The 21,609-nt window shown below is 48.8% G+C and overlaps 2 protein-coding genes across 5 annotated transcripts in view; one reads left to right on the top strand and one right to left on the bottom strand.

The window, feature by feature from the left end:
* The window catches only part of CDK5RAP1 (CDK5 regulatory subunit associated protein 1), a 233,106-nt gene that overhangs the window by 71,769 nt on the left and 139,728 nt on the right, over positions 1–21,609 (bottom strand). The gene's annotated exons all lie outside the window — the stretch shown is intronic.
* Positions 7,655–12,071, top strand: BPIFA1 (BPI fold containing family A member 1). The gene is made up of 7 exons (XM_047852468.1): positions 7,655–7,814; positions 7,992–8,139; positions 9,611–9,718; positions 9,861–10,010; positions 10,891–10,975; positions 11,572–11,635; positions 12,031–12,071. The coding sequence occupies exons 1-7, from the start codon at positions 7,655–7,657 to the stop codon at positions 12,069–12,071; spliced, it is 756 nt and encodes a 251-aa protein (XP_047708424.1).

Raw genomic sequence — 21,609 nt, 5'->3', positions numbered from 1 at the left:
AGTGGAATGCTCTACAGTAATGAAAATGACCTACAACTATGCACAATCACATGGGTGGATCTTGTGCACATAACAAAGCCAGGCACCAAAGAGCACATGTTACGTCTCCCATTTATATGAAGTTCAAAAACAGCAAAATGAACCCATGCTGTCAGAGATCAAGATAGTGGTTACCCGTGAGGGGAGTGTTAGTGACTGGGAGGGGCTCAAGGGGGGCTTCTGGAGCCCTGGTAACATCTGCTTCTTGATCTGGATGCCACTTATGGGGACGCTGTTTAGTTTGTGAAAATTCACTGAGCTATTCACTTATGTGCGCTTTTCTTATGCATGTTAGACTTTAACAAGCATTTTTAAAATAGAAAATATTTACCATGCAGGACATTTATGGGAGCATGTGAAAAAGCATTTGCAATATATTTAGCATGTGCTAGGTCCATGGGAAATGCTTATTAAAAGTCATTTAGCTCATGGGGTTCCTGGGTGGCTCAGTTGGTTGAGTGTCCAACTTTGGCTCAGGTCATGATCTCACAGTTCCTGAGTTTGAGCCCCGAGTCGGGATCTGTGCTGACAGCTCAGAGCCTGGAGCCTGCTTCAGATTCTGTGTCTCCCTCTCTCTCTCTCTCTCTGCCCCTACACCACTCGTGCTCTCTCTCTCTCTCTCTCTCTCTCTCTCTCTCTCTCTGAAAAATAAACATTAAAAATTTTAAAAACAAGTCATTTATCTCATTAATTATTTGATTAATGACTATTCATTTCTGAAATATTGATTCCCGCCCTCCTCCCAAGGGGAAGGAAAGAAATCAAGGGGAAATAACACACACATATTAATAATAGTAGCCCACAAATATTAAGTACTTGGCATGTGCCAAGCTTGGTGCTCAGAGTTTATATTTAGCGTCTCATCAAATCATCACAGCAAATCCATGCGTGAAGACCCTGCGGCTCAGAGAGAGAAAGCCACTTGCCCAAGATCACACAGCAAGGAAATGATCAAGTCAACTGTGCTCAGGCAGCCAGACTCTAGAGCCAGACTCCACGCTTGACCACTGTGGCTCCCCCTCCAGTTCTCCCTCCCTTCCTCTTAACACCACTCCCCCCCAACACACACACACACACACACACACACACACACACACACACGCACTGAGGGAAAAATGATGAAACAGGGGTTTGGCTGGATTGACAAGCTCAAACAAGGAAGTGTCAACAGCTCAGAGATGAGAATAGGGTGAGGGAGCCTCAGGTCTCCTTCTTTCAATTCAGACTGCCTAATCCGAAATGCTTCGTTGGGGATTTGCAACCCTAAACGCCCATGTTCATTCACACAGAGGATTCCCCTTGACAGCCTCAAGTCTGGGGGAGGGGGGGGTTCCTGCTTATGATTCAAAGAGCAAACAGAGGGCTGGGCCCCATCCTCCAGTGAGGGTGCCTGGTGTCTTGGTGAAGGCAGCTTTTGTCTGCCTTCCTCCTGACCCCTCCGGGGTGGCTCAGGGGCCTCCTTCCTCCAGCGGCCTCCTTGGGTTTCTCAGATTCTGTTTTCTTTTTGTTTTAAGGTTCATAGAGCCACGGACTCATCATGTTTTCTGCCGGCAGCTTGTTGCACAATGCACCTCTATTATGATCATGGGGTCTGGGGGGATTTATGCAGAAATTCAGCCCCAAGTGGCCAAAAGCTTGCTCCAGGTCCTCCATATCTGTGCCTTGTAATTTTCACGCCCTTTCATTACAGAGTTCTGATTCTGCGCCACACACTGGGCTGCAAGCTACATTTGTTTCCCCCATTTAACCCTCTCACAGCTCCGGGAGGTGGGCGTCGTCAGCCACGTGTTCTAGAGGAGGAAACCAGGGCGGCCAGAGGGAAAGCATCTTGCCCAGAGTCATCAGCCAAGTCTGACTTCTCAGGAGTGGGAAGGCTCCAGAGAACACGAACAAGAATTTTCTGAAGATTCTGGGACACAAACTTGCCCTCAAAGTTAAGAGCACTGAAGCTGGACGGCCCAGGACGACAATCTGACTTCACATCTTCCCAGCTAGGCTGGCCCTAGCCAGGTCACTGTGTTCTCTGAGCCTCAGTGCCCCCACAGGGTTGTTCTGGATGGTATAGAGATGATGTAGTGCTCTAGGCTCTCATAAAAAACAGTTATTATCATTAACTGCAAAGGTAGGTGGGAAATTAATCTCCACGGTAAGTGGAACTTAAAGCAAACTCTGCTGAACCAAATATAGTTTTCTCATCAAAGTGGGGGCCCCCAGCTCCCTGTGAACCCTTTATGCCACTGCCCCTCCACAAAACCACTGGGGTTTCCAAGGCCACCTGAAGATCTCCCTTGAACCCAGCCTCCAACCTGATCTTGCTCCTGAGCCACAGAACCAGCACCCCCCTGATTTGTGGGAAGCAAAGGGCACCACCTACAGTTTCTGAGAAACACTTTGGGAAGGCACTGACATCACCAACGCGGAAAACACTGTCTTGAAATGTTAGCGGCATGACCTTCCACGTTTCTGATGCCCTACACCCCTTGCCCTCCCCAGGGCAGTGGGACGTGCAGCTCCTGTGGCTTCAAGGAAGGGCAACTCCAACAGAAGCAAAGAGAAGGCTTGTGAGTTTCCAAAGCCTGGGACTTTGATGAAAAGGTAGAGACAGAGAACAAAGCAGTGGTTGCCAACCGGTGGGGGGAGGGTGTGACACTAAAAGGGCAGCTGGAGGGTGCTTGGGGAACGATGGAGCTCTTCTTTGTCCTGATTGTTACGGTGGCTACATAAAACTACACGCGTTAAGATTCATAGAACTATACACCAAAAGGAGAAAAAGCCAATTTTACTGTAGGTTAATGTTTTTAAAATTTTACACATGCACCCCAATGTTTATAGCAGCACTATCAACAACAGCCAAAGTATGGAAAGAGTCCATCAACAGAGGAATGGTTAAAGAAGATGTGGTATATATATACAATGGAGTATCACTCGGCAATCAAACAGAATGAAATCTTGCCATTTGCCACTACGTGGATGGAACTAGAGGGTATTAGGCTAAGCGAAAGTAGTCAGAGAAAGACAAAAATCATGACTTCACTCGTATGAGCACTTTAAGACACAGAACAGATGAACATAAGGGAAGGGAAACAAAAATAATATAAAAACAGGGAGGGGGGCAAAACAGAAGAGACTCATAAATCTGGAGAACAAACTGAGGGTTGCTGGAGGGGGTGTGGGAGGGGGGATGGGCTAAATGGGTAAGGGGCACTAAGGAATCTACTCCTGAAATCATTGTTGCACCATATGCTAACTAATTTGGATGTAAATTTTTAAAAAATCAAATTAAAAGAAAAAGAAAAAATGCATAAAATAAAACTTAATCCTGGGCTTTTTCCTAATGTTTATTTATTTTTGAGTGAGAGAGAGTGTGTGTGTGAGCGAGGGAGGAGCAGAGACTGGGACAGAGGATCCCAAGTGGGCTCCACACCGACAACACAGAGCCTGATGCAAGGCTGGAACTCACGGACCGTGAAATCATGACCTGAGCCAAAGTCGGACACTTAACCCACCAAGCCACCCGGGCATCCCAAGCCTGGGTTTTTTAATTTTGAAACTCAAGGCATAGAATCGCACATATATAATGAATTGAGGCAAGGTTTCCTGCCTCCAAGACTAGAAAATTCTCCATGTCAGGTTGGAGGAGTGTGAAAGCCCAAGAGAAATAGAAGAGAACACAGTTCTAGTGGGTTCTAAGAAGTAATTCCCTTGCTACTCCCCAGGCAAAACTTGGCATTGGAGGAGGGACAACAGAAACCCCCAGTCAGTGTGCTGGAGTCAAGAACAGAGGACATCTGTGCCCTTCCAGAGCCATGAGAGGTGACAGGACCCCAGGGAAAGAAGATTAGCCAGAGAGGGTCTAGGTGGGTCTTGGCAGATGGCCTGAGGTGGACTCCCACAGTTCTGCCTGAGACCCAAAGAACTGAGAAACAGAAGAACTATGCTGAGTGTTTGACAAGGAGTAAGAAGTAAATGCTAAATCTAGGGGGTGGGGGGCTTCTGGGCGGGAGGGAAGCATAGCTTTGCTGGCAATTAGGGGGGACCAGATGGCATGTGGATATCTCTCCATTTCCAGTCAAAATAGGGACAAGGCAGCCTCCTTTAGAGGACTTGATACAAATGAAACCCCTGGAACAGAAATAAAACTCCAGAGGAAAATGGCAAAGTTTCTGCTACCCAGCAAACTGACATTTGAACTGGTAACTAAGCTGTAGATACATTAGAAAGAAAAACACAGACATGTGAGTTTATGAACCGAGATTCACGCCAACTCCCCAGACATCATCTCCCACAGCCCTGAGAGGTAGATATTATCCTCCCACTTTACAGATGAGAAAACTGAAGTTCAAGGGATTAAAGTGATTTGCCCGGAGTCACAAGATTTGAATCAGGGCAATCTGCACCCAGACCCATCCCCTCTCTGCCATAAAATATATGTAGCCTCCTGGATTTACACCAGAGGCTGTTAGCTGTCCAGTAACTAGCTGCACAAACTTAAATCAGTCCCTCGACTTATCTGCCTCAGTTTCCCCACAAAGATAGCAACAACCTGACCCAACCCATAAGAGTTGTACCAAGATAACAAAAAAACGGTACTTTGAGGACGACTGACAACATAGAAGCTGTGGGAAGAGTCTAGAAAGTGTTTCATTGGATATGTCAGTCCAGAGCCAGGGTCCTAGCCCCTTGGAGGCATCAGTCAGACTCTGACAGGAAGTAAGAGCAGATTCAGGGAGGGCCTGGCCTGGAGGAAGGCAGCATGGCTCACAGGGCCGAATCCTGACTCCACCACTCACTCGCTGTGTGTCCCTGGGAAGTAGTCCCCCTCTCTGAACCTCAGTCTCCTTATCTGACATTTGAGGGGCAACAATACCTACCAATGCTGATGAAGAAGAGGTTCAGGTGGGGAGAGCACCTGGCACATAGTAAGTGCTCAATAAATATGCATTTCCTCCTCGTCTTTTACTTTTGCTCTTAAGATGTTAGGTTTTGCAGGACAAGAGCTGCTCTCACCAGTCTGCGACCTTGACCTCTCCACGACGCAGCTGTTTCATCTTCAAAACGGATTCAAAGGCCCAAGCGGTGGGGACAGATGCCTTATTACTTCATTTGGGGGAGGGAAGAAGAAAGGGTAAAGGCAGAGACCAGGATACCACAGCATCCTTCAGGCCTGGGAACCTGGAAAGACTCTTCCAGGATATAAAAGTGAAATTTCATAAGAGCATGAGATGTGGGAAAGCAAAATGCACCAGTGAGTGTGAGGAAGGTGTCTTCATGCCTCAGCACAGTGACTCCGAGAACGGGCTGGAGTGTGAAGGCCTCGGCCCCGTGCCCGCTGTGCAAATCTGGACGTGTCCACTCACACTCCAAGCCTCGGTTCTCCCCTGGTAAAACAGGGCTACTCCTTCCCAGCCCACACCCTGGGAGGATTCATGGGGTTGCTGAATATGAAAAACAATGCCAGGCTGGCATTCAGCAAGAGCTCGGCAAGTGTCAGCTGTCGACACTGCTTTATTGTGATCGTCCAGTGAGAGAAATTCTGACTCTGCCCCATCCTCACTGTGTCTGGGCGCTTGTCCCACTGTGCAAAGGAGCAGGGCGGACTCCTCTCCCTCCCAGGGTTCTGGCGAGGATGTGTAGCCCCCGGCACGTCGTGCAACAGGGACCCAGAAAACAGGAGACCCCAGATGTAGGAAAGTCAGAGGCAGTTTGAAACTTCTGACACTTTGGGAGCAAGAATCCTCCAAATGGAGAAGAACTGGACCAGGAATGGAAAAGAGCCTCATTAGGAGAGGCTTCTTCCCGAGCCCCAGCTGGCTGCCTCTCTCGAGTTCCAAATGTGATCTGCCACCTGGGCGCGTGGGCCCCCAGCCTCAGCCCTGCGCATGAAACCATGAAGTCTTGAGTAACATCCCCATCTCAAGTTTTTCTCTGTTTAACTTGTCCATCAAGTGGCTTAAGTGTCCCACCTACTAATGTGATTGGCAATTATTTACTTTGGAGAGCCCTGAAAGACACCACCGGATCGCAGAATTCTGAATTATCTAGAAACCCATCATCTGATCGCACATTTCCTGATTCGCACACTATAAAAGACGCTACCTCCTCGGCAGGAGCAAGCAGGCGAGGGGAGAGGAGAGCAGGGAGAGCCGCCAGGACCTCTGAGAAGCCCAGGTGAGACCTGCCTGTCCCACGCCCGTCCCACTCCCGCTGGGCGGCCCTGGGTGGCAGGGCCGCCAGGCTCCTCCCTGTGGGGTGGGCACCGGCTGGCTGCACGTAGGATCACTCATTGGGGGGTCTCTTTCAGAGGGATTTTCGGGGGAATGGGAATGGCCATTCACTCTGCTTCCCTGAGAGGGCAGTAACATCGATGCAAGGTTTGAATGTGGAAATGTAAAGAGAATTTGATGGCGAGGGGGAGCGTATGGCTGCAGCTGCCATTGCACACTGCCGAAATCCCATGATAGGCTTCACTCAGGAGCGTGCTCTTCATACCCTAAATCAAAATCTCTACGGCAGGAGTGTTAACTTGAGGTTGCCATTGTGGATTCAGACCAGCATCCTTAGCTAGGGTCCTTAGCTTCCTCTGGATTCATAAAAGGTCTGTTTCCCAAAAGTGTTCAGAGAATGCGATCTAAGTTTGAGAGCCACAACTGGCTCTTGGGACCAAAAAGCGTTTTCGATTCCAGCCAGCCACAGCAATGAGGGTGCTTTGGCCGCATCAGCCAATTGATGGAATCTCGCCCAAAGCAGCTTTTGACACCTTTGCTGGCTGCCAAATAGCTCTGTGACAGGGTTGGTGATATCTGGGAGGGGATAGTCCAAAAGGCAGCCAGACGTCAGGGACTGCCTCCAAATTTTGTTCAGGTTAGCTTGAGGGAGAAGAGAAAGGTGTAGAAAAGATAGTGTGTATGTTTGGGGGATGGGGGCTCGGAAACCTATCTCCAACTACAACTCTGCTATCAAGTTGCTGTGTGACCTTGAGAAAGTCACTACCCCTCTCTGGTCCCTTGATTCTCCTTATGCAATGAGGACTCTGAATGGCCCCAGGATTTCCCCAGCACTGGATGAGATGATGGCCATGGCCACATGACCTCTGTGATTTCAAAGGGTTTCCACAAACCATCGCAAGCTGGACCTGGGCCAAAAGACTTCCTGGGGATAATAGCAAAGCAGTTCAGCCCCTCAGCCTTTCCATTCTCTTGTCTGGACAGCAAGAACTAGGGGCAGGCCACTGCAAGCAAGCCCAATTGGAGAGTAAATCTGATGGTCACTTAACTTAAGGCCTTTGGGTCAGACAGATCTGGCTTCAAATCCCACCCCTACTGTGTGCTTGAAACCTTGGGGGAAGTTACCTACACTCACAAGACCTCCCTCTGCTCATCTGTACAGTGCAGGTAATATGCTCCCACATCTTAGGGGATGGTTAAGATGAAATCAGTTACCAGGTCTGGAGTGCCTACCCTGATGCCTGGGCCAGAGGAAACGCTGAGTAGTGTTGTTAGCTATTGCCATTCACTTCCTGGTGTTCGAGAGCCAGGAGGCAGGTGGTGGGTAATTCCTCTCTGGTATCTGGGCTACATTAGACCCATTGTTCTATCCACAGATACCAAGATAGAAGATGTTTCAAACTGGGGGCCTCATTGTCCTCTGTGGGCTGCTGGCCCATACCACAGCCCAGCTGGAAGTCCTGCCCTTGCCCCTGGACCAGAACCTGCTTTTGGCTGGGACTCCACCCCAGGCCCCACATCCCACAGATCTTGCTGGAAGCTTAACAAGTGGTGAGTCTGTGACAACCTCTTTCAGGTGTGTGTGTGTGTGTGTGTGTGTGTGTGTGTGTGTGTGTGTCCAACTGTTCAGTGTGGGGAGGGAGGCAGGGATGATTGGGAGAGAGGGGCTGAGGATCTGGAATTGTCAGATTTGACTCCCCAAGGACCTACCCCTACACCCATTTCCAGGTCTCAGCAGTGGCCTGCTCTCTGGGGATCTGTTGGGCATTCTACAAAACCTTCCACTCTTGGACATCCTGAAGACTGGAGGAGACACTTCTGGGGGCCTGCTTGGGAAAGTGACTTCATTGGTCCCTGTCCTGAACAACATCATTGAGTGAGTAGTCATAAAATAGGGCCTTGGTCCCCACCCCCACCAGATAACCTCCATGGAGATCTGGGAGCCCCAGGCAGTGGCCCTGGAGGAGGAGGTGGGGGGAGGGTGGTCTGAACATGAGGCCAGGACTCATGACAGCCTTCTCACAGTCTGCTGAGGAACACCAGCCCTCCTGAACCGGGGATTGCCCCCAGTCCTGATGCATATCTTGAGTCCCCAGCATCATCTATAACCCTCACAACCCTTTCAGGTCGAAGTAATAATCTCCAGTTTACAGATGGAAAAACTGAAGCACGGAAAGTTGCCTGTGCTTACACAACTAGAGTGATGCTAAGCAAGAGCTCTAACTCTAATTTACTTAAGTCCAAAGCCAAGGCTTTCCCACCACACAGTGGTAATTCTGTTCTCCTCACCTGTGTGATCCTTCAGAACACAGGTGGCCCTTGATGTAAGCAAGAAAGTGGACGCAACTCTCCTCAATTATGTCATCAGTGGATGTCCACTGAGCAGTCTGATGTGGGGTTCCCACGAGACACCCGAGAGCTCTCTAAGCAAGCGGCAATAATGGGAAGTTTGATGCCAGGGAGCTGGCAAATCCTGGGTCCTTGACAGGGCTGGATCAAAGCCATTTCCAAGATTCCTACCCACCCAGGTGCTTGCCCTGACTTGAAGACAGACAGATAGCCTTGAGTTTGATTTCCAAATGCACCATGTACTTGCTGGGTGATAGGAAACCAAGGCACACAGTCTCCCTGGGCTTGGTTTCTCCATCTGTAAGATGAGATCATAGTACCCACAGAGAAAAACTGTCAGGGAGATTAGGAGAGATGTAATCACCTGGCACACTGGTTGTAAGATCGGCTCAGAGGAGAGTCTTGCTTCCATCCTCTCTCCATTCTCCCTGACTTCCTGCTCCTTGATCTGATCGTGACCATTGTTGATTGACCCACCACTGACGGTTATGGCAGGAACCAGAAGCAGTAAGTGCTTCTTACCCATAAGGTAAGGGACTTACTCCACTTACTCTCATCCACTCACCCACTCATCTATCCATCCATTTGTCCATTCTTTCTACCATCTAACCAGCTACTCTCCCATGCATCCTCCCACCCATTCATCAATCCACAAAGTCAGCCAATATGGAGTAGGCCCCTTCTTTGTAAGACTCTGAGCTGGTATACAGGATGCAAATATAATCCAGACACAGCCTCCACCCTGGAATACCTCATAGACATGAGATGCAGAGAGGGGCATGGTGTGTTAGGATCTGACCCAGTGCAGAGGCTGGGAAACACTGATGTGTGACTCAGAACTCACGTGGCCTTTGCTGCAAGACTCCCCTCTTTTCTCCCCCATCCCATCTCATGAGTAGCTCCTCCTCTGGGATGGGTACAGTTTGGATTAAAGGTGGTTTCCAGATTTGGGGCTGAAGGAGCTAATATTCCTCCCTCCAATGTTGCTTCTTGGACAGTCTGAAGATCACTAATCCCCAGCTCCTGGAACTAGGACTTGTGCAGAGCCCTGATGGCCATCGTCTCTATGTCACCATCCCTTTGGGCATGATCCTCAATGTGAATACGTGAGTGGACCCCAAGGGGGAAGGGGAGGGTGGCTCACCAAAGGAGACCCTGATGCAATGCATAGCCATAAAGGGGTGTTGGAGTCTAACAGATATGAGTTTTCAACTCAGATACAGATGCAGCAAACTGTTTCCTCTGCAGGCCCCTGGTCGGAAGTCTGTTAAAGCTGGCTGTGAAGCTAAACATCACTGCAGAAATTTTAGCTGTGAAAAATGAACAGGGGAAGATCCACCTGGTTCTTGGTGACTGCACTCACTCCCCTGGGAGACTGCAAATCTCTCTGCTTGATGGGTGAGGCCAGAGGGGTGGCTTCTCCTGCCCAGAAACAATATTGATGAGATGATGGACAGATGGCTGGGAAGACAGAACAATGGGAGTATGGATGAGTGGGAGGGTGGAAGGGTGGGAAGATGGATGGATAGATGGATGGATGGATGGATGGATGGATGGATGGATGGATGGATGGGTAAATAGCCACTTATCTTTTCTTTGGTGGGGCTGACCAGTTTTATGCTAGATCAGGCAATCAAAAATCTGAGTTCAAGCCCACCTACCAGAGGGGCATGTGGAGAGGTAGAGGGATTCTTGTGTGAACATGGACAGTGCCTCCCCAGTTAGAGTCTCAGCGTACTCAGATCACCGTACTACAGAGGCACTTTGGGGCTCTTGATTGAATCCACTAAGACAACAGGTGCGAAAATGCTTTGTCCCAGTATGGGGTAAAACAGCTATGCAGCCAACCTGGTTTCCTTATTTCAGTTACCTGTCACAGGGGAGACTCAGTCATGCATAATGTGCAGAAGTCGTCCTCATCATGGTTAACATTCACTGAGCACGTATGTTGTATTTCACACATATCTCGTTGAATTCTCATGACAACGATGTACTAAGCACTGTTCATCCATTTATGGATTCTACAAAGTCTCACTGGATACCTACTGTATGCTGGAACTGTGTGCTTATTCTATTCATACCTACTGTATGTACTGCTGTGTAGGGTGCCACTCCCTTTGGCTGGACCCCCCGGTGTTCACCTGCATGAGGGTGTGAGTGGACAAGGCCCCATTTTAGTCATGAAGTACTGAGACTGACACGGGCACAGTAGCCCCTCTGAAGCCTTCTCCATACCAACCCCAGGCCTCTGCACTGCCCCCTGGATTTTCTCTTTCAGATTTGCTCCCCTCCCCATTCAAAGCCTTGTCGACAGTCTCAGCGGCATCTTGAATAAAGTCCTTCCTGAGCTGGTACAGGGCAAGGTAAGTGAATAAAAGTGGCAGCTCCTGATTCTTAGGTCATAGGGCTTCTCAGGATGAAAGAAGCCCCTGGAGCGAGGTTTTCTGAACTCCTCAGTTTGATATGTCTCCCTGTCCGCTGATCCATTTGTCTGTGTTTCTTCTTTCCACCCTTCAAAATGCATTGATTGGTTCCTGCTGTGGGCCAGGCCCTGGGCACGTCCACACTACAGCTGAAATGGATTGGCCCCTGCCCCAGGAAGCTCCCAGGCCAGCCTCACCAGGGCTGTAGGCAAGCACTCTTCCAGCCTATGCTAGGTTGCCTCCTATAACCAGAAACTCACCTCTCCCAAAGAAGCTCTAGTTAGAAGCAGGTGTCCTATCACACGGTGAACACTGGCTCATGTGATCAGGTGCTTCACGTACATACCTCCCTTTTCTCCCTCTGCCCGTGTGACTGTGTAAGCATTCATCTGTGAGACTGCTTAGAACCAACACTCTCAGACACAGAAAAATGATAGAAAATCTCCCCCAGAGAATCCATCCTCGGGATACTGCTGCACCCAGGGCCTCCCTACAGGTGCCACTTTGCCTAACACCTCTCTCTGCCCCTGGGTCAGGTGTGCCCTCTGGTCAATGAGGTTCTCAGCCACTTGGACGTCACCCTGGTGCATTCCATTGCTGGTAAGTACCCACTTCCAAGGCCTCTCTCCCTTTCCAGAACAGCGATTTTCCCCCAAGGAGCCCCATCCCTGCACACCATAGGAGAGAGCCAGATCCTTCCAGCCTCAGCTCTCCCCATTGCAGGTTTTTTTTTTTTTGCCTTTAATTATCCAGATAATGTCAATGGATAGGCCTTGCTTCCCCCCCCCCCCCACCTCCAGCAGCCCAACACTGAAAACAGCTGAGCTGGTTGGTGGAAGGAGGTGTTAGCCCTGCCAAGCTTCACCCGAGCTTAGTGGGATCACCAGAGTTCCCAGTGCCCGTCCCCAGGCCTCCAGGGAGTGTGGGATATCTCTGAACTCCTTCACACTGAGATCATCACTCTGGTCTGCAGTGGTTATTCTTTCATTTTCCAGACATGCTGATCCATGGGCTGGAATTTGTCATCAAGGTCTAAGCCTTCCGGGAAGGGACCCAGCCTCTGTCAAACTGGTGAGTGCTGTTCCCCAATCCCCAGGATTTGGGTGCTGCTGCTCTTCTCCTGGCAGGGGACAGCGGGGGGCTTGGGACAGTGACTCTATTGGGACAGTGACTATCTCCAAAGGGAGACAAACAGCCACACAGAGGTACACAGAGATGCACAGAGAAGTCCACAGAAATGCTGACAGAGGTGGAGAGACACAGACAGCACCACAACACAGCTACAAAGAGAAAGACACATGGCTATGGATACACACACACAACACACATAGGTACACATGGATACCAATGCACTCAAACAAATGCACAAGGAGTCCCCTTGGCCCCAGGCCCCAGACGCTAGCCTGAGGTTCTCAGCTCACTCCCCTTCCTTTGGAGGGCAAGTTTGATGATGGGCCAATACCAACAAAAGTCAGTGACCGCCAGTCTCCATTCTGACTGGGGGCTTCTCCCAACAGAACCACTTACTGCTGCTCAATCCACTCCCTGCCCAGCTTCCGAGGGCTCACAGAAGGCTGACCCATGTCCTGGACAATGACACGGCCACTATGTGGGGACCAGAGCAGCCTTCTCTCCAAGGAAACTGCTCTCCCTCCTTTCCCACAGACACGTGTTACAGCCCATGTTCCTCACCAAATAAAGTTGCTCTTTCTCTGCACGGGGGCCCTTGTCATTCTTCACCATCATCTGAGAGCTAGTATATTGGAAAGAACCCCGGCCTGGGTGGTTGGAGCCATAGAACAGAGTTTGGACTTTACACTATAGAACTTTATGGTTTTCAGCTAGACAGGGAGATGTTCAGATGAGTGTGGATTTCAGAGCGACTGCTCTGGGGTCCTTAGGATGGGTGGACAAGGGGTTGGGGATAAACGTAACACTCCAGGCATAGATGATGATGCACAAGTTTGCCATACAAGAAGTGAAATGGTTTATTTGAGAGATGTTCAGGAGGTGGACCTGAGAGTGTAGGTGAGGGACCAGGTGAGGTACAGGTTGCTGCCCATGTACCAGGTTGGGGAGCCTGAAGGGAACTAGGGATATGGGAGGAGTAGACTCCAGCAGGAAGATCATGCCTTTAGCTTTGGGCATGCTGCGTGGAAGTGCCTGGGAGACCCTGAGGGAGATATCCAGGAATCTGGTGGATCACAAGTCATATGCCATTCCTCTTTGCTCACTGGCATCCAGTTAAACTAACTTCTTTTCTGTTTTCTCAGCAAGAGGGTGATAAGGATGACAAGGAGGAAGTATAGGAGGAAAGATAAACTGGTCCCAAGTGCTCATGGTTCACAGGCATAGAGGAGAGTCATTGGAGATGCATATGAAAAGATTATTGATGCCATAAGAGTCTTATTTTTGGAGGAAGATGCCTGGTTTTTAGGAACCAAGAAGAGGAAGAGATGAAAGGAAGTTGAGAGTGAATGCAGATACAATATATGAAAAATTGGAGGCAAGAATGAAGAACAGGGCTACCCAGGCTGGGAAAGGTTGTCCCCTCAAATAAAAACTAATTTTGCAACCATTGTTTGAGGTCCTTAGAGGACTAGCCCAACTGTCTTACTTCATAGATGAGGGCACGGAGGCCATGGGGATATGTGGATGACTTGCACAGGTCATAGAATGACAAAAAGGCAAACTCAAGACATCACAAAAACCTTGTCCTTTGTGCTTTGGGAGACCCCACTGACCTTATGAGAATGACCAGATTCAGGCTGGTGTTTCTCAACCCCTGCGAAACATCTTTCATCAAGTCCAGACCTACCACCATACCCACCTACTGTTGTCACTAACCAACATGGCATCATGGGAAGATAGTCACATAGTTCAGAACTTCAAGGTTTATTGTAGGAAACCAGCAGGTGTCTTCTGGTGAGGATGAAAGGAAGGAAACATCTTCCACCTTCACAGAAGTAGAAGATCTTTGAATTTTATAAGCAGATGAATGATCATTGTGAACATCTTTCTACCTAGTCAGTGCCCTAAAGTACAGAAGAACCTTCCAGACTGGAAACCAGCAATCAGGACCTGACTGGGTTTGAGGAGAGTCCAGGCATTAGTTACTTTCAAGTCCCTTTTTGGGTAGGCATGAAGTCAATACTGAGTGTCCCCCTTGGCTGAGGTCCTAAGAATCAACCTGAATAAGGACAGGTACACACACCTGGTACCATCAGCACTGGTCCTGCTGCCGTCTGGCCATGGCACCAAACTGCATTCCTATCTGAACACACATCCACTGCCCATCTCTGAATACTATTTTCCCAGTGCTCCCTTGGACTTCTTTCTATAGCCCACAGATGGGTCTTTCCCCTCTGCTAACAACTTCAATTCCTAACTAACTAGTCTAAGACTGCCCTAGATACACAATAGTTTGACAGGCAGCCAGGTCAATCAGAACACATTCATGACTTTTAAATAGTGATAACATTTTCACATTTTAAAAGCTCTCTCAAAAGGATGTCAGTGACAATGGCAGACTGAAGACCTCTAAAAATTCTCTCTTATAGAAAAGCCATGAGAAAGCTGGCAAAAAAAAAAAAAATTGTCAGAACCAGCTTTTTCAGAACTCTCTGAATTAACCAAAGGTTTGCAGCAATCTGGGGTGTGCTTATTCAATTAAAATTGCTGAATCTTGGTAAGGACAGCGAGCTCTGGGGCGTTTTAGTTGACCCTGGTCCCATCTCCCACTCTCTGACTTCACAGAAGACTTGAAAACCAAATGCCCACAATCTTGGTGAAAATCAGTAGCCTAGAAGCCACTGGAGACAGGCAGAACAGAATTGAAATAACTTCAAAGCCTCATTCCCATAAAATGGTCATTATTTGATCTGCCTTGTTAGTTCCCTGCAAGATCCCACTCTCAAGGCTGTCTTGACTTGACTTGACTCAGAGTTCACCTAGTTTCAACAGCCTTTCCTCCAAGGACCTTTGTCAAGATGGTAGACAGATGTGAAGACTGGGGGTTTCTAACTCTCAAGCTAGTCCACACTCAGGCTTTGGCAATTTGTCGCAATTACATTTTAAGTGTTCCTCCCCAGCAGCCTCTGCTTCAGGTAAGCTGACCTCGGCTGTAATTTTATGTGTTCACCTGTCTCTCCAGATCTGGGGATGGCAGTTTGCCCTATGACAGGCCTGAGAGAGTTACTGATTGTCCGTATTGAGCTCTTTTCTTATCATGAAGGTGGGAATGACAACTTCCGAGCTCTTTCATGTTGGCGCTGAGATGAGCAGTCTGGGTTTATAGTTTTCACCAGTTATGTTTGTTTCACGGGAGGATGGGCCCCCAAGCCTCCTCATACCGCCATCCGGAAAGTGAGACTTCACTGAAAGTTGTTAACCATTACTTCTTCAAATTTCTTTTCTGCACCATTCTTCTGTCATCCTGAGTCTCTCATGACATGAATGTAGATCTTTTGTGACGATCTAAACGGGCTCTATTGAGGCTCTGCTTGTTTCTTTCCGCTTTCTTTCTTCCTCTTATTCAGATTGGATCCATCTCCAATGTGTTGTTGTAGTAGACATTTTTATTTTTTTAAGTTTTTTTTAATGGTTATTTGTTTATTTCGAGAGACAGAGAGAGTGGGAGTGGGAGAGGGACAGAGAGAGGGAGAGAGAAAATTCCAAACAGGCCCCATGCTGTCAGCATAGAGCCCGATGTAGGGCTTGAACTCACAAACCATGAAATCACGACCTGAGCCAAAATCAAGAGTCAGGCGCTTAACCGACTGAGCCCCCCAGGTGCCCCTAGACATTTTTAACACAATGTTAGGAGACTCTGGTTCCTGTTTAAATCCTGCGGAGAATGTTGGGGGGCAGGGCTGTTTGGTTTAGCAACTGACCCAGTGAGATTCAGCCTAAGTTAGTTTCAAGTTCCAATCTGCCTTCTGTGGGCTGTGTTCTCAAACAAGGGATTTCCTCCAATGTCTCTACTTGTAGGGCACCCCCCTTCCTGGTTCTTGGATCAGAAGGAGAGGACTTCTCTTGAAGCTTTTTGTATTCACACCTGCACACAGTGTCATGACTCACACTGCCTTTGAGTCCGGGAGGAAAGATACAGGAGGAATAAAAACTCAGGAAACTCAGCTTTGGATCATTCATTCTTTCAGTTATGACTTCCTTCTGCGGTCCACCTGCCACCATTTATCTTTCAGAATCCCCAGAGAGCTACTTCATTCACTGTATCCAGCATTTTAGTTTCATTCTGTAGGAAGGACAAGGTAGGGTCAGCTTACTCCATCCATCTCAACTCTCCAATCTGCAAAACCCAATGGCTTATGGCAGATGATGGCGGACTACCAGTAACTTAATCAAGTACCCTCCCGGTCGTAGCATCCTACTAGAACGGCTAAATGCAGCCTCTGGGGCTTGGTGTGCAGTTATCTATCTGGAAAACGTGTTCTTCTCAGTCCTCATCAGATAATGACTTCAGAAGCAATTTGCATTCACTTGGGATAGACCACGGCACACATTCAATTTTGCTCCTGCTCTCCATCACAAGATAAAGTCTGAAGGGGTCCTCTCATGTTCATGTCCTAGCTACTATTTCTGTGTACCATGCCACCCCCAAATTAAGTGGCTTAAACAACAATACTCATTTCATGACGCTCTGTGGTTTCTGTGGGTCAGAAATTCAGGAAGACTCAGGGTGAAGTTCTGGCTCATATTCTCTGCAATCGCAGGTTTAACTTGTAATCGCTTCTTTAATCCTCCGCACAGCCCTCTGAGGTAGGTACTGTTGTGATTGGCCCCCCTTTGCAGAGGCACAGAGAAGTTGAGTCAGATCCCTGAAGTCACCAGCCAGGGCAGGTGGGGCTGGGGCAGGAGCGAGGCAACCAGACCCACAGAAGGGAGGTCAGAGGAGCTGTCGCTCATTCCTCCTGGGCCTCCCCCTGCCACACCCCACTCTGCTCCCCAACACGATCCCACGGCCCTCACAGGCATTGCAAGGAGAGGCAGGAGGAACAGCAGCAGACTCCTATTTTGCCCCTACCCTGCGCCAGGCTCTGCTCTAGGCTTTTGGTAGCTTAATCTCATGAATCCAATAGCCCTGGAGGGCTGTGTTGTTATTGCCCCACCTCCCAGATGCAGAGCCTGAGGCACAGAGAGATGAGCTCACTTGCCCGGGGACACGCACTGGTGAGTGTGGAGCCAGGACTCAAAGCCAGGCTGTCTGGCTCTGTAGGCTCTGTCTCGTCTCTGATAAATTCGCCCACAGCCCTTGCCCTTCAGCCTGGGCCCTGGTGAGCCTGTCTTGTCCAGTGGCATTTCCTCTGGCATTCTACAGAGGCCACAGACGACTCCCTGGGACACACATGGCAACTGCCAAAGATTGCCAGTGAGCTGGAGTTGACCTACCAGGGGGAGTGAAGACTGCAGGTCTCACCAAAACCATGAAGGCTCTGAACCACTAGGGGGCAGGAACTGGCCCCGTGAAGCCTGGGGTCCTACCCAGTGGAGATGTTCTCAGGAGGAAAGGAGGGAGGCAGGCCATTCACAGTGACCAGCTATTCAGAGGCACGCCTGCCTTAAATGTCAGCCAGTGGGGAGGAGGAAACGGGCTTGAGTCCCTGCCCTTACAACACAGACCAGCCTCTGTTTGATGATTAATTTCAGATTTTTTTTTAGTTAGTTTTTTTTTTTTTTGAAGGGGGTGGAGGGCAGAGACAGGGGAAGAGAGAGAATCCCAAGCAGGTGCCACACTGTCAGTGCAGAGCCGGATGCAGGGCTTAAACTCACGAACTGGGAGTTCATGACCTGAGCTGCAATCAAGAGTCAGACGCTTAACTGACTTGAGCCACCCAGGCGCCCCCATTAATTTCAGATTTCAGCAATCTGACGTGTTCTCTCACTTTCCCTTCCCCAACTCCCTCACGAGGGCCTGGGTCTACTGCCTCTCAGACCCCTTCTCTCTCATGTCTTCATCATAAAACCTCAACAGTTTCTCTGCCACCTGCTTTCATTCCCTTTCTATTCCCAACACCCCTTTTCCTTCTTTTACTAATTATCCTCCATAGTCACATCTCAGAAATTGCTCACTCCATCAAAATTGGAATCTAAATTTTCACAGTATTCCTTACAACAAATCAAGGCAGTGCTTCTGTAACAAAGGGGCCTGACACTTCAATGAGCCCGACACGGGAAGTCTGATTCTTCATTCAGACATTCACTTCATATTCCATTTCAGGACCACCCCATCTACAGTGCACGACCCCCGCCGTCACCAGGATGGGGCAGTGAGGGTGGGCAGAGGGGCCGGATATCACTAAAGACTCAGCTGAAAGTGGTGTGGGTCACTTCCTTCATGTTCCACTGGGCAGACATTCAGAGCCCCAGTGTCCTTATCTGCAAAACCTCCATCTCAGAGGAGTTTTGTGAGGATCCAATCAGCCACTGCATGTAACACACGTACCTAGCACTATGCCTGGCATGTAGTTAGTCAGGGCTTAACATAAGCTATTAATGGGGCACCTGGGTGGCTCAGTCAGTTAAGCATCTGACTTCAGTTCCAGTCATGATCTCACTGTTTGTAGGTTCGAACCCTGCATTGGGCTCTGTGCTGACAGCACAGAGCCTGGAGCCTGCTTCAGATTCTGTGTCTCCCTCTCTCTGCCCTTCCCCTGCTCACTTTCCATCCTCTCTCTCTCTCTCAAAAATAAATAAACATTTAAAAAAATCAAAAAATAATAAAAATAAAAATAAATTTAAAAAAAGAAACACAAGCTATTATTATCATTCATGCCAACAATTTCCTGGAAGAGCATCTCAAGCAAATTATTTGAGCCTCACTTCATCACTGGAAAAGAGGGGAGAGGGGCCTAACAGTACCAGTGCATCATTACTGTAAACACAAAATAATGTGTACAAGACCTGGCTCAGGAAACGTTGCTGCCCTGAGTTAGCTAGCTTCAAGATCTTTCATAAGAAATCATTGGTTTCACAGCAAATCAACCAGGATCCAAGAGTGGAAACAAGGAGAATGAGTATCAGGGTCAATCAGGGTTTGATCCGTACAGAACCACTAGGAGTGATGTATATGAGGGGGGTCTTTGTAGGGACCCCTTATCCCTACAACTCACAGAACCGTGGGAGTGGCTTAAATGGGCTCCGCTAGGCTGTTGTCTTTGTGTCTGGAGCTGGAGCTGAAGTCAGCAGGGCAGACAGACAGGAACGGAAGATGGCTGTGATGTGGGGGGATGCAAAGACAAACTGGAACGTGCATCCATGTCTCCCCACCTCCAAGCCTCCAAGTCCAAGGACGCAGGGGTGCAGAGGAGGGTTCCTGCTCCTCTGGTGAGAGCCCGGGCACTTGATAAGGCAGTGGAGTAGGAGCCAGAGGCCAAGCACTGGTCCAGACCCAGCGCCCACTTGCACGTGATCTTGGATGGAGGCAAAATAGCCTCCTCTTGAGGACGGCTCAAGATCCCACAGCCCTCTTGAGGATTAACAGCAACGTGACCCGGAGCTCAATGCGTGGCATCCTCTTCTTTGCGACTCAATCTTCTAAAGTGTGAAATGGGAGAGTCCAGAGTTCAGCTGTTGAGTCCTTGTCTCAGATGAAAACACTTTCCCCAAAAAGGACATTGTTTTATTTGCACTAGAGCTACACTTGGCTCCCTCTGTTTCCCCCTTGTATTAGTTATCTGTTGCTGTCTAACAAACTATCCCGTAACTTTGTGGCTTAAAAACATTTATTATCACATTGTTTCTGTGGGTCAAGAACATATAGAAAAGGCTTAGCTGGGGTCTTCTGGCTCAAGGTGTCTCATGAGGTTATAGTTAAGATGTTTTCCAACACTGCATCTCCCAAAGGCTTGACCAGAGCTGGACAATCCTCTCCCGAGATGATTCACACACATGGCGGTTGGCTGGAAGCCTCCGGTCCTCACCACCCAGATCTCTCCGTTGGGCTGCTGAGCATCCTCTCAACATGCCAGCGGCCTCTCCCGAAACAAGCCATCTGAGAGAGGAGGAAAGTGGGAAGCTGCAGGTTTTATGAGCTGGTCTTAAAAATCACACACCTTCATTTTCTGTCATAATCTCTTCATTAGAAGTGAGTCACTAAGGGGGCACCTGGGTGGCTCAGTCGGTTAAGCAGCCAACTTTGGCTCAGGTCATGATCTCACAGTTCGTGAGTTCGAGCCCCACATCGGGCTCTGTGCTAACAGCTCAGAGCCTGGAGCCTGCTTTGGATCCTGTGTCTCCCTCTCTCTCTCTTTCTCTCTGCCCCTCCCCCACTCATGCTTTGTCTCTCTCTCTCTCTCTCTCTCTCTCTCTCTCTCTCTCTGTCTCTCAAAAATAAATAAAGGTTAAAAAAAAAGCGAATCACTAAGTAGTCCCCCTTCTTAAAGGGGGCTTAAAGAATTTGTGGGCACGTTTTAAAACCACTATGTCCCTCTCCATGCCAGGGGCATTGCCTTCAAGGTCCAAAGGCCCATTTTCCTGAGTAAATGAGCCTTTTCTCCTCGGATAAATTCTTCAGCCTCCACAGGAAGTAGAAATGGCTGCAGTGCAAGGTATGGATTTTGTACTGTTGTTTTGACTGTTTAATAGCAATTTTCCTTTTCACTGCATTCAAACCACATAAAAGCAGAAAGGCTCTAGTGAAGAGGTGCCTGGGTGGCTCAGTCAGTTGAGCCTCCGACTCTTAATCTCAGCACAGGTCATGATTGCACCGTTTGTGAGTTCAAGCCCCACATCAGGGTCTGTGCTGAGAGCACAGGGCTTGCTCGGGATTCTGTGTCTCCCTCTCTCTGCTCCTCCTCCCCTCACTCTGTCTCTCTCTCAAAATAAATAAACAAACTTAAAAAAAAGGAATGTTCTGGTCAAAGTGGAGATGAAGGGCCCAGTTTCAACACGTCTGCCCCCATCAGTGTCTCCTCCAGTGTCGACAGGTGCTGCCCCTGCTGTGTGAGACTCTGCACAGAGAAGGCGGTGCTGAATCATGAAGGGGGAACATCCTTGTTCCCTTTTTCATTCTTTCCCCCCTCTTCTGATGGCAGCCAGAACAAAGTCTCAGTAGGAAGCTAGCCCGTCTTTAATACTTGGGGTGTTGTTGTGGCAAGCTCTCTGTTGAGAGAGAGACAGAGAGATGCTCCAATTCGTCTTTTTGCCACATTGTCCAGGAAAACCCAAAATGTTTTCATTTTTCTGTTTCCCTTGTGAAGCCACCATGTGGCTGCCTTTTATTTCTGAAAGTTGATGCTAGGGCATTTAACTAAAAATTGTAACGTTTCCTATTAGAATAGATTTCTTTAAAAATAGGGAGACAATTTGAAGGAGAATATTAAATAAATAAAGGTTATGGTGGCTGGTGTGTGGCAGAAGCTGTGGAGGGGATTTGATATGTGAGTGACTATAATCTAAGGAGCTTGGGGACCCGTATTCCAGTGCGTTACTAGCCTGGCTACTGGACCCCCCTAAAGCCCCCAGGATCCTAGCCTTGCACCAGCTCGCGCTCACATTCCTGTCCTGTGCCCACTAGATGGCGCTGTTGCAAGGCAACCTAGCAGTCATCTTGAAGA

The sequence above is a fragment of the Prionailurus viverrinus genome, chromosome A3, assembly GCF_022837055.1.
Source record: "Prionailurus viverrinus isolate Anna chromosome A3, UM_Priviv_1.0, whole genome shotgun sequence".
NCBI lineage: Eukaryota > Metazoa > Chordata > Mammalia > Carnivora > Felidae > Prionailurus > Prionailurus viverrinus.
This window is presented reverse-complemented; position numbering and strand designations above follow the sequence as displayed.

Coding starts and splice junctions, on each gene's coding strand:
- BPIFA1 (XM_047852468.1), top strand. CDS start 7,655: ATGTTTCAAACTGGGGGCCTCATTGTCCTCTGTGGGCTGCTGGCCCAT. Junction 8,140..9,610: donor GTCCTGAACAACATCATTGA/GTGAGTAGTCAT, acceptor CTTCTTGGACAG/TCTGAAGATCACTAATCCCC. Junction 11,636..12,030: donor CCTGGTGCATTCCATTGCTG/GTAAGTACCCAC, acceptor TTCATTTTCCAG/ACATGCTGATCCATGGGCTG.